This window comes from Equus asinus, chromosome 4 (assembly GCF_041296235.1).
Source record: "Equus asinus isolate D_3611 breed Donkey chromosome 4, EquAss-T2T_v2, whole genome shotgun sequence".
NCBI lineage: Eukaryota > Metazoa > Chordata > Mammalia > Perissodactyla > Equidae > Equus > Equus asinus.
Window position 1 is genome coordinate 102,858,386 of NC_091793.1, and position 13,489 is coordinate 102,871,874.

A 13,489-nucleotide genomic window follows, 5' to 3' on the forward strand; every position below is an offset into this window, starting at 1 on the left:
CCCAGGCAGGGTGTATAGAGAAGACGAACAAGAAGAGAAGAAGGCTAAGAGTACCTTCTGGGGGATAAACAAACAGTGTTTAAGAGTAAAGTAAGAGGAACAAGAAAACGGTACCAAATTTTGGTACTAATGTTACAGAGATCAAAAGAAGCATAGATATATGGTGTCATGGAACATAAAAGAACAGAGAGAAAGGAATTACATTTAGCAAGGTACATTCAACCTAGAGGGTAATGCAGTGAGCACAACACAGAGAGCTCAATTCCAGTGGGCAGAGAAATGAAGAAAATAAGGGATATGAGTGAGAAGGTTTGGAAAATCCAAATGCCTACAGGAAGAGACAAATAACATAAATGAAGAAAGCCAGATATAATCAAACAATAAGGAGAGATGAGGACTGCAGCAAAGTAGAGAGTGCACTCCCCATCTGAAAGTGTGCTCAGTATTCTGTTTCAGTTTATTGAGAACATGTGGCCAGACACTCCTATTTTTCCCAAATAAGCAAGTGATCTTAATTTTACGTGTAATCTTACAATTTTTAAAGGATGGCAACAAATTCAACTAATTAAAACTTTGAGAAAATATTATGTCATATAAACAGAATGTATCTGTTGAAATACAGCCTATTCTCAGCGGCATGAGTACGAGCAAAAGTGAAAAAGCCGGTGGAAAGGATTGGTGAGAGAGGGTGCATTGGTGGAGAGATTTTGAGAGAATGGAGGAGGGAATGGGTTTCAAGTGGAGATTTGAGACTCAGGTAAGATTTATTACCAGGGGTTGAGATATATTTGCCGAGGGCAGGCTGATTAAGAGAGTTCCTGCCCACGCCCTACCCCTCTGCTCTGAGGTGTGGGAGGTGAGGTTATCTGTGGGGACAGAGAAGTGAATTTGAGATGAGAGTCATGAGAAGCCTAATGAAGGTCGGAGATACTTGCTAAGGGAAAGAGGTGAATGATCTGAAACAAAAATTAGGGTCTCATGCATAGTTTTGACATGCAGTATAATCATTTATAAAATAATACATGATAAAATGCATTACTTTTCTGTGAATGAAATACTTAACTTGGGGCCTGTTTTCTTCTTGGCAAATGTTTCAAGTTTAGTAAAGTGAGAATACTTCATGGATTTTTGACAGTGATGCCAACAGTAAATTAAGTAGACTTAAATTTAAATGAAAACTATTTTAAACTGATAGAAATGAAAATGCTATTAGTTAAAATTTATTTGGGGATATGAGCTTAAGGTCAACTTTTATAGTGGTTCAAATTGATTGGTTTTAAAACAAGATAAAAACATAGAATGCATTCATTTTCTGTTTGGACATCTACTGTTAAGCCAAGAATTGTTGTTTAATTTAGGTTCCCCCAATGCCTTTGAAAAATTTTTAACAGATTAAAATGTGTATGTGTGTGTGTGAACCAGACTGGTAATTCTAGATTCCTGCTATAAAATAGAAGAAATATGAAACTCAAATATACTTGTAAATAATTTAAAATGAAACAAAAATACTTTATTTAGAATAATAAAAGCAAAATTCTCAAACTTGATGACAATGAACTCTGAAATTAATAGTGTATGCAAGAAGACATAATTTGGTTATCTTCCACATTATGCAAATATTTCATAACAACAGATATTAAAGCAGGCAAAAAGAGAACATTTTCCCATTGCTATTAGTTCCTTTAAATGTGGCCCCCATTTAGTTGGTAGGAAAAGTGCAATTTTATCTTCCCCTCGGTACTATTTCCGTTTTTCAGGCTGAAAAGTTTTTACAGAAACCATCAGCGAGAAAAAGCTTAATAACATCTTTTATTGGGTATTTACATTTATTTTGTAGCAATTAATTGACTCAATTGTGCAGCACTTATCAACTTGATAGTTAAGCCTAACAAAATAATACTCTCTTCTGTACTTGCTTCATACCAGGGGACATAAGTCATCTATTTGTGACTGGTCCTACGTCTTCAACAGAGAATAAATTTGTGAAAAATTAGTTCTTTCCAGAGATAGCTGCTCACTTTTGTTGTATAGGGTTCCTGATCCAGAAACTAGATATTTGCATTTAGAAATGACCCACCACTTCATTCAGTACAAAACAAGTTTCTAGGTTTCCAGAATTTACTCAGCCCAATTTATCATAGTCCCTTTTTATGATCCATCTTTTCTCTTGTATATTTAGCTCCTTTTTTGTTACTTAATCTTCTTAATTCAACATGTCATTTCTTTTTCATCTATTTCTTATGTTGTCAGTTCACATTGTTTCCTTTAGTTTGCCTACATTTCAGGAGAGCCAGTCTAAAGAATACCACATCTTCTCAGACAAACAGTAGCCATTTCCCCATTACTCCCACTTAAATCCCAACACATAGGGGCACACATGCACACATACCTGTACACACTCCTATTTAGATAAGAAATTAATCATTTTAAAGGTTAAGATGTTTCTGGACAAAAGGTGTATCAAAATTTGATTTGATTTTCTTTTTTTGTTTGTTTGTTTTAGTGGCTACCACTGGAGCAACAATGTTTGAAATAACCAACATCATTATTTTACACAGGTGGTAAAATTATATTTTAAGAAAAAAATATCAGCAGGAGTTTGCCCAAGATAAGAAATAACACAAAGTGGAAATTTTGAAGTTACCAAGTCTAATTTGTCTTTCTTTAACTTTTCTGCTTGATTTAACAGTCAACTCTTCAAAAACTGACACCAAGTAAAGGGAAATTTAAAGCATATAATAACAGAAAGGTATAATCAAAACCAATACACTGGTTGTAAATAATGGGCCTTTGCAATGCTCTAGAAACAATTTTATTTGCATATTTGTACTTTATCCAATGATTCCTTGTGTGAATGACAGCCACAGTGTAGGGAAATCACTCATGTTCACAAAATAAAAAACAATCTCTGTTGAATTTGCTATGACGTTCACATGAGATGCTATTTTAATCACAGTATAAAGTTGCGTATGTAATATATTATATCCTGGGAGGCTACTGTATAGATTATCTTCCATTAAAGAAATCTAAGTTTCAAGTTTCCATTTGTATTTCAGTTTGAAATGAATATTTTATTTTAAAAAAATCCCTGGCTTTTTGCCATGCTGCTGTAACATCACTCCATTTTTCACTTCCATCCAATTTTACAGATCATGCAAGATAACTAATTTTTGGAAAAAATGAATAATTTGTGGAGACAATGAAGAAACAAAACTAGGCACCCTCAAAACAAATTCTCTTATTGACATTTAAGATCAAAATACAGGCTGTCATTACCTAAAGTATACTCCCAGGAATCATTAAAAAATGATGGAATTTGTTAGTAGAAAATAAAGAAATCAAAACAGTCATCAACTTGAAGGAGCAAGATTTTGGGATTACAATAGTTTTTTACAGTAGTTCCATTTTGTTTCTAAATATGTCACATGGAAGACTGACAAATTGGTGATTTTGATAAAGAGTTTTCCCCAAGTGGTGTTGTCCAGAGAAAAATATTTAGAATGTTGGAATCATATTACATTAATATATTTGTCCCAATAATCTTTTAATAGAATATTGTACTGTCATTTAGACATACCTAAGGAAGTAACTGACACTATAAAAAATTCTCAGCTGGGTGTACATTTGATTTAGTATTAGACTTAGTTTTACAACATAGGCTTTTGGGACTGTGTTTTCTGTCTTATGTATAATTTTCTATCTGAATTTATATACAGTATAACAATTTCTTTTCTCAGACATTAAATTTTGTGATAAGGCTTCCAGATTCCCACAAAGATAGATGCCTAAATTTCACTTTCTTCATGGATCCTCCTAAAAACCATAGAGATCAATAGGGAGGCCAATAAAAACACTCATAAACTATGCCCAAAGACTAACTACAGAAAGAGACACTACAAACTTTAACTTATGTGTAGGCAGGGAAATAAAGGCCCAAGACCAGCAGAATTGGCTCAGGAGAGCACAGTACAATAGAGAATCAGGCAGAAACTAAGTGAAAAAAGAGGAGTACAAAAGTCTCCTTCGAGTGATGGGACACATATAAAATATGGTTTACCCTCAGAAGAAGAGGGCTCCACACTGAGTAAGAAATACTGAGAGCAGATCCATGACCTGAATGGGCAGAGCACTGGTTACTAGAGAGACAATAGAAAGTGGCTTGAAAAGTGCACAAGACCCCAGATAGCAGCCTCGGAAAAGCACTACTTCCTGGAGAGGTGGAGGGAGCTCCAAATGTGGAATTGTCTCTTGGAGGCTGGGAAATAAGGAAGCAGCTGAATATAAGTTCTCCTTACTGAAATAAGAGGGAATAGAAGAATCAGAAGACAAAGGAAAAACAGGGAGTGCCATATGTTTTAAAGAACAAACAACAAAAATCTCCCAAATTTACAAACTCCTTGCAATGTATGAATGAGCCTTTGAATTGGAAAACTGAGAAACCCACTCAAATAAGTCCCATTCCTTTTGCCCCTCTCCAGATTTCCTTTTAATGCCGATCCAAGAAAGTCCTTCATGAATAGAGATAAACAAGAAAACTCTAATATTTGTACAAAGAAAAAAAACAGAAAATGGGGATAAAAACATACTTTGTAGAAGAAATTGTGCTAAAAAGATAATTATGAAATAGAATAACTATTTAACACCCCAAAATAAATTTTAAAACATTTAAGCCAACAATTGAAGATATGAAATAAAATTATGAGTCAGGAATTGAAAAACATGGAATAAGAACTGGACAAACAAGAAGAAAATGCAAAGCTAGAACTGAAAAATATAGGGAATAAATTCAGGAAAGAAAAAGGAAAAATCATGTAAAAAATTAAAACCACAGTACAAGCCACCCACAAGAATAAAGGTTAGAAATGAGAGAAGCCAAGAAAATAAAACAGAAATAGAGAGAAAAAAGGACCAGACAGAAAGTGATAAATATGAAAGACAGACAACGAAGGTCCAATATACGTATTATTTGAGTCCTTGAAGAAGAAAAACAAGAAAAAAGAAATCAAATAAATATTTAAAATTATAATTCAAAAAATTTCCTGAAATAACAGGTAAATTGAATTTACATATTGAAAGGCCCATCATGTGTCTGGGAAAATTGATTTAGATTAGTCAAATCTGGACATATGCTAGTAAAAATTTTAGATTTTAAAAGTCTTTCATGATTTGAAAGAGAAGTAGTATTAAAGTCTCCTATTATTAGTTTATTTCTGAAGTCTTCTGGGACTCTGAAAAACTATCAAAATCACTTACAAAGGGTAATCAAGTAGGTTGGCATCAGATTTCTCATTAGCAACATTGGATGAAAGAAAAGAGTGGAACAATATCTACAAGTTTCACAGGGCAATAAATTGTGAGCCAAATATGTAATGTCTACCTAGATTGTCCTTCAAGTGTCAAGGCTCTAGAAAAATAGCGTTGAACATGAAAGAACCATGAAAATATTTTACTCATAAACATTTCCTGAAGAGGATGAACTTCATCCAAGAAGTTACAATGGGGAACCTTTGGCAAAAAGACTAGTGGTAAGCACTGAATACATTTCACTAGAAATTTAAGACCAAAACAAAAGTGAGAAGTAGGTAAACATTACAACCACTGACAAGCTAGAAATACCACAACCAAACAAAATGAGAGGCAAAGGAGAAAGAAGAAAATGTAAAATAAGCTCATTGAGTGCCCTGATGGTAAAAATTGGGAGTCAAATGACATAATTTAAATTGACAGACTGAAAGATAGAAGAATAAGATAGGTAAGATAAGCATTAAGGCAGGTAATATTATTAACTAAAATTTCATGGTGAAAAAGGGGAAGAAAAGAATTAGAAGCTAATTTGATTCTTGCTATAGTAAGGAACCAAAATGCAGTGTCTGAGGAAAAGGGGTAGAGATGAAGGGCATTATATAAAATGTTTTTGTAAAGATAACTGCTAGAAAAAAATACAAATGTACCTGAATACCAAAATAAAAGTGAAAACAGGGTCACACAAACCAAAAACACACAGTAAAAAGGAGAAAAGAAAACATAACCTCATGAAGTACTTTAAGAGAGCATATTTAACATACAATATGTTAGTACTAAGAGAAAATATATTAGTTATATCAATAAATGTAAACGCCTATTGTAGTTTAAAATGAAAAAAGTGTTTTTTATTTCAAGAAACAAAGGAGAACCTAACTCTACAATGTATAAAAAAGACATAACTAAAACAAAAAAAGATTAAAAGGTGGTTGAAAGATATAACAAGAAAATGGAAAAAGAAAAAACACGTGTCATGATCTAAGATACAGTGGAATTTAGATGGAAAATTATTAATTAAAAAATATGATACACTAGCATGCTACAGGCTAACTTACAGTAAGAATATAAAGATTTATATGACTATCTGTGAAATGTGAATAGCTACGAAAAAAGTGAGACAGCAGCAATATTTGTAAAACAGAAATTACAAGAGATACAAGAAAAAACAGAGAAAATACCCTAATAACAGAAGACTTTAATACACTTCTCTTAATCCAAGACACATCTAATGGACAGAAAAGAAAGAAAAGTTTAGAAGTCTTAAAAAACAACACAATAAGGCAGACTTTTCAAAGTATATGTCAACTTTTGTACCCTAATATTCTTGAATATCACCTTCTTTTCACATTCATGTAGATCATTCATGAAAACTGGTCAAATAATAAACCATAGGAAAAACCTTAGTAAACTACAGAAGAGAAATAATAAAGACATCATTTTATGACCATAAGATGATAAACCCAGAAGTTACTAATAAAATAATACTTAAAAAAACACCTTTCCTACTGGAAAATTAAAAATTCTCTACACAAAACAACTCCAATTAAAAACTAAGAAAACAAAATTTGCATATTTTCTAAAAAAAGATTATGAAAATGCCACATATCTGAATTCATAGAGTATTGCTTACACAGTGTTTGGGGAAAAATATATAGCCTTAAAATCATATATCAAAAAAACTGAAAGAATGCAGATAAATCAATTATGTTAGAAGATGAACAAAGTAAGCTGATAAAAACCTGAATTAATAAGATAAAAGCAAAATTTTATGAGTTTATAAACTAAGAGGGTTGATAAAACAATGAAATTTAGTTCCTTGGAAACAAAAGCACTAAGTAACAGAAAACTTCAAATGGGAGAAAACAAAATAGAAGAACTGAGAAATATCAGGAAGGAAATAACTATAGGAACAGAGGAAATCTTAAAATATCATAACTGGCAACTTTGCATAATTCTATTAAAATAAATTTTAAAAATCTACATTAAATAAATAATTTTTCAAGAAATAAAATTTAACAAAACTGATACTTGGTGAGCTGGATAATTTGAATAGTCCAATCTCTGGAAAAAAATTTTCAAAAAGCTACTCTACAAATGAGTACTAGAGCTATATGATTTCACAGGGGGATCATACTTAAATTTTAAAGTCCAGATAATCCCTAAAGTATTTAAATGGTTCTGTAGCATAGAAAATGGAGAAGAAGCTCCAAATTATTTTCTGGAGGAATTATAACATCGATACAAATACTTGATGAAATTGCACATACACACACAAAAATTACAGATCAGTTTCCCTAATGAATATCGATGCGCAAATTCTAAATCAATTTTAGACAAATCCAATGATATATTGCAAAATGAAATATGTCATGTCCAAATGTGGCTCCTTCCAAGGATGTAAGAAGAGTTCCGTATTAGTAATTCCATTAATGAAATTTACCATAAAAATCAGAAAACAGAATGGCACACTCATATCCATAGATGCTGTAAAGGCAATTTACAAATTTCAACACCCATACTTAATAAATGTAAGTCAATGAAAACTTCCTTAAAGTTATAAAGCACATAGAACACAACCCACAGGTCATCATTTGAATTAATGGGGAACACTGGTGGCATTCACATAAAAGTCAGGATCAAGGCGTAATGTTCACCACAATTTCTTTTTTGATGATATTCTGGAGGTAATAGCCAGCACAATTAAAAAAGAAACTATTAGATGTGTAAGAATTGGAAAGGAAAATGTAAAACACTTTCTGTTTGATATAATTGGACTCTTGAAAAACACATGAGAGTCAATATATAAACCACTGCAAATTAAGAAAACTTACTAAGATGGTAGGATATACAATTAACATACTCAGAAAAAAACAGGAGGCTTTAAAATAATCAGAAGACATAATGAAAGAGAAGATTCTATTTATAATAGCATCAACAACAAAAATGTTAAATGCCGAGTAGCAAATTAAACAATAAGGAAAATTTTAAAACACTTCTAAAAGACACAAAAATTAGACTTAAAAATGAAAATACACATAATGTTCTTGTATAGAATAACTGAACATCATAAAGATGTTAATTTTCCTCAAATTCAATTATAAAATTAATGTGAATCCAATAAAATATCCAATTTTTTTTCTGTATCTAGACAAGTTGATTCTAAAGTTCATATGGAATATTCAGCAAGAAATAACCCCAAACACCTGAAAATTAATATCAAAGGGTGCATGTCATATCAGAGATTAATTGTATATTTAAAACAGTGTGATTTTATATGATAAAAAGACCAACAGAATAGAAAGTGCAGAAATATACGTAAGCACTTAAGGAAGGTTGGTACATGGTAAACACAGCATCTCAAATTACAGGTGAAAAAATAGACTTTCCAATAAATGACGTTAGCACAACTGGAGAGCCATTGATAAAATGATAAATTAAATTTATATCTTGCATTATAAACCAAGCTAAACCTAAAATGGATCAGAGGTACTAAAAAATAAAACCATACAAGGTCTAGAAAAAAAATTGCATTTGTTTACAACTGTGGAATGGTGAAAGCTTTTCTAATTATAGCTCAAAAATTGAGAATCAGCAAAAGAAAAGGTTGATAAATTTAGCCACATTCCAAAAACCCCCACCTTTACATGACAAAAATCAGGTAAAATATAAAAGACAAATTATTGGCTGGGGAAGCAATCTGTCATTTATTCTATAATTTGAAAAAAGACAACAAAAAATTGAAAATATATATGAGAAATGGACAATTGACAGAAAAAGAAATGCTCATAGTGCTTAAATATATGAACCTCATTCATATTGAGTAAACTAAAACTAATTGAGGTACTACTTCTCACCTATCATAAAGACAAAAATTGTGAAGCCTGACTCACTCTGTCCACAAGGCTTTGGGGAAAAGATCTAATACACTGCTGGTGGTAGTGTAAAATGGTTCAACCATAAGGAGGGGAGTTTGATAGTTTCTAAAAAGATTACATGTACATTTACCCTTTGACCCAGGAATCCCACTTACAGAACCTTACCCTGAAGATGCTTTTGTCTAAGAATATACATATACACATATGAGAACACATATGCACAATTCATTCTGGCGTTATTTGTAACAGCCAAAGTTTGGAATCAGCCTAAATGTCCATCAGTAGGAGACTGGTTGAATGAACTATGGTATATCCAAGTCAAACGGCTTTGAAATCAGCTGATCAATTGTGTAGGGCACCAAGGGTAACATCAGCTATGGCTTTTCCTTATCTAAAATTATTTTACTTACAATGCAAACATATTTTGAGAACTGAGTCAAAATGGAAAAGTGTATTAAAATTACTACAGTAGGACAACTTGACGAGCATTATGTACATGTTGCCTTTTACTTACGGTTTACAGTTTTGACTGGTAATATTGGGTTTACCCTCTGTGGGGAGGCAGCATTTTCCTCATCTGTCACGTGTTCAAAATTAATGATGAACATCATAGCCACTCCCTCTTGGTTTTTCACTGGAATTATGTGAGTGTTACAAATGAAAGTGGACCCTAAGGAAATGAAAAATGAGAGTTAGGTCAAAAGTATGTCTTTATTTTGAAGCATCAATAATATTAAAATTCTGTGAAACCCTTATAGAATTTTCTATCTTAAATGACCACTGAAATTAAATAAAAAATAATTTTGTTTTTTATTTTATATTTTATTACACATATATTTACACAGAAATGTACAAATTTTGCCAGAAAGACTTTACTGGCAAATTCAGGTACTACATTATGGAAAAACAGAATATCAAATCTTATTTGTTTTCACATCCACCACTATAATAATTAGTATAGAAAAAAAGACATTCTTTAACTTTCTAGAAAAAACTCTTAGCCTTTCCCTATATATTTTGATTAATTCTGAATCTATATAAAATATAGCTTTATAAACAATGAATATAACTCATTTTGTGTCATCTTGATTTTAGCATTAAGCAAATTATTTCCTTTTTTTCCTTTCTTGGACATGAAATAGTAAATTATTGACTCTGTCTTAAATGTTCCAGTAATTTCTTCCTTTTTTGTGCAAAATTCACAGTGCCCAAATTACGATGATTTTGTTTGGTTTGTAATCTGTCATAAAATAAGAACAAAATTTTGTCTATATTATTGTGTTAATTTGACCCCTTCAACCAGGAAGATGATACTCTTTTAAAGGCAGAATTATAGGGCTAATAAAATACATTTTATTAGAATCTTCTGGAAATGAAGTGAACAGAGATAACTCAGTTTACAATTAATTAACACCACCCAATCTCTAACAGAAAACCTAAGAGCCAAGATTTAAAGAATACAGTCAAGAAGTTGGCTTCTTTTAAATCAACTGGCTTCTGACTGACTTCTTGGATCTGACTTCTACAACTGAACATTCCCTCAAAGTGGTTTTCTTACATCATTACCCTCTGAATATTTTCGTTAGTCATAGCGATGGAAATTTCACAGGTTGGGATTTGTCTAGGTTCAAAAGTACAGTTGTCCCCCTTTATCCACAGTGGAATATATTCCAAGACCCCCAGTGGATGCCTGAAACTAAGGACGATACTAAACTCTATATATACTACATTTCTTCCTATACATACATTCCTAGGACAAAGTTTAATTTATAAATTAGGTACAATAAGAGATTAACAATAACTAATAATACAATAGAACAATTATAACAACATACTGTAATAAAAGTTACCATGGATCCTAGCAACCTCAGCAAATGATTTTTTTTCTTTCCTTATTAAGTCAAGAACTTTCACCTTTTTACTTAAAGGAAGCACTTTAGGGCTCCTGTTTGACATATCCAAATTGTCAGCACCACTTCTCTTATGTTTGGCAGCCATTATCAAGTAAAATAAGGGTTACTTGAATGCAAGCACTGTGGTGCTGTGATAGTCGATCTGATAACCAAGCTGGGTGCTAAGTGACTAAGGGGCGGGTAGTGTATACAGTATGGACATGTTGGACAAAGAGATGATTCACATCCCAAGAGGGCTGGAGTGGGATGGCATGAGATTTCATCAGGCTACTCAGAACAGTGTGCAATTTAAAACTTACAAATTGAAATGGAACTTTCCATTTAATGTTTTTGGGTGCAGTAGATCACAGGTACCTGAAACCACAGAAAGTGAAACTACTGATAGAGGGGACTACTCCATTGTGTTTTTAAAACTCAAAAACTTAAGGAAGAGTTCTCAATTGTTTGGGCAATAGAGTGTATTTTGATTGCCTTCTTTTTTAACACTAGCTAGGAGCATCTTGAATCTTGAGGAAAGTGAGGATTCAATGTGCAATGTACAGGCAGGAGGAGGTTGGGAGCAAGGTAAGTCGGGCATGAAACTTCAGAGGGAGATGTGGGAAAGTGAGAGGACACCAAGAGGCTGGGGACAGGGCCACTGGCAAATAGCGAAGAATGTAGTTGGGGGCCTCAACACCAGCAAAGTCTAGTGGATGCTAGTATTCCAAAATGGTGTCCAATATATGCTCTGCCTATTAAAAACAAAATAAGTATGAGTAAACTTTTTCCTTTCTTCTCATCCCTGCAACATGGCTCCTGTCATCAGAGCTGAGAACAAAGGCTATTGCTAACATTGCTATAGACTGAGATATCACAGGTTGAAGAGCTTTTGAGGGTGGGCCTGGAGATCTAATTATTATTTATGAAATTGTTTCCATGGGTGAACGTGTTCTAATTTCCAAGGAAATTACTTACAAGTATACTTGTAGAACGTAGACTTTTTGTAAATTGGGGATGCCTATGTGTGAGTTATGATTCATATTTTTAAACGTGGATAGCCTCACAGATTTGCAGTTTAGAAGACCTTATTTATAGCTATTTTCTTATTTTCTATAAGTATGGCCATGGTTTTACAGATGTTGGAAAGTATGTTTTAAGAATGACATGCTGCACCTTCAGTCTTCAGCTATATTTTTAATTCATTTAATAAAATAGCTAGAGCACTTGTCATAGTTCCCATAGTAACAAACGGGATGACTTTAGTAAACAGAAAATAAGCAATTTAAGCCTGTTTCATTAGAACTAAAAATAGAAGTGCTTCAGGCCAAACATCACAATACAAATTGGTTAAACAGAGAGTCTGAGGAGATGCTAGAAATAGCCATTATGTATTTTGCTAATGAACCAAAATACATATTGATTTTACCACTTAAAATGATGTTTCCGGGATCATTTAGAATATCATTGTGAATTCAAATATTTGTTACTTAGCAGCTTCAAATCTTTCAACATTTGAGGTATACTGATGATTGTATAACGAAACATAAAGCACAGATTTTTGAGAAATCAATAAATAAAAGATGTGAGGATAGAGATCTCATAGGTTTGTAATAGAGCAGAGTAATTTTGCTTTTGGTAATAAGGGACAAAATCATGTCTTTCAGCATGAATGCTTATAAATTTACTGTCTAGTGCCAAAAATCATAAATTACAGTGCTTTATAAAAAAGTGCAGCTATATGCATTGGTTCCATAGCATATTGAATAAATGTAATTAATCTGGGATTTACTGCCCACTATCATTGTTTCCTGCATGTTTCTATTAAGCAATATATCTCCTCTAAAGTCAACTGAAGACTCACATTTACATGTTTTTCTCTTTTAGTTTTTGGATTTAATGTCTCCATCAATCTTCCATAGTCTCCTGGAAAGCAGATATTGAAAGGAGATACATGGAATTTAGAAGAGGAGGTGAACCAAATATATTTCATAGAGCAGAAACATTTTAGCTTGCATAATCCTACAAACTCTAAGTTCTGTTAAAATACTACTTTTGTAAAGTAACATTACCCTAAGAAGTTATTACTGTGTGCTCCTAAATATTTTTCTTGAATGCAACATTGGGAGCAAGAGAAATGGAAATATAAGCCATAAAACAATAATCCAGCAATGAAAAATACATAGACTCATTTGATAATGCATAAATAAGAGAACTAAAAAAATCTAGAAATAAAAAGTTCAGAACTTTTAAAAGTGAATCTTGTATTCAAATGAAATTATGTTTGCTAAGAAGAAGCTTATTTACAATAACATTATCCAATAATTATACATGCAATTATACTCATATTAATTAGACTCAGGTTCATTTCCATGTTTTGTCTTTGGAGTAAAAACATTTTCAAAGTGGGAAAGACTGCTTAGG

At 32.3% G+C, this 13,489-nt stretch overlaps 1 protein-coding gene across 2 annotated transcripts in view; it reads right to left on the bottom strand.

Annotated features, from left to right (window-relative positions):
* The window catches only part of KCNH7 (potassium voltage-gated channel subfamily H member 7), a 475,858-nt gene that overhangs the window by 162,269 nt on the left and 300,100 nt on the right, over positions 1-13,489 (bottom strand). For both annotated transcript variants that reach the window (XM_070507994.1, XM_070507993.1), the window contains exon 3: positions 9,691-9,846. In XM_070507994.1, coding sequence (XP_070364095.1) covers positions 9,691-9,846 — 156 coding nt within the window. The remainder of the gene's footprint in view (positions 1-9,690; positions 9,847-13,489) is intronic.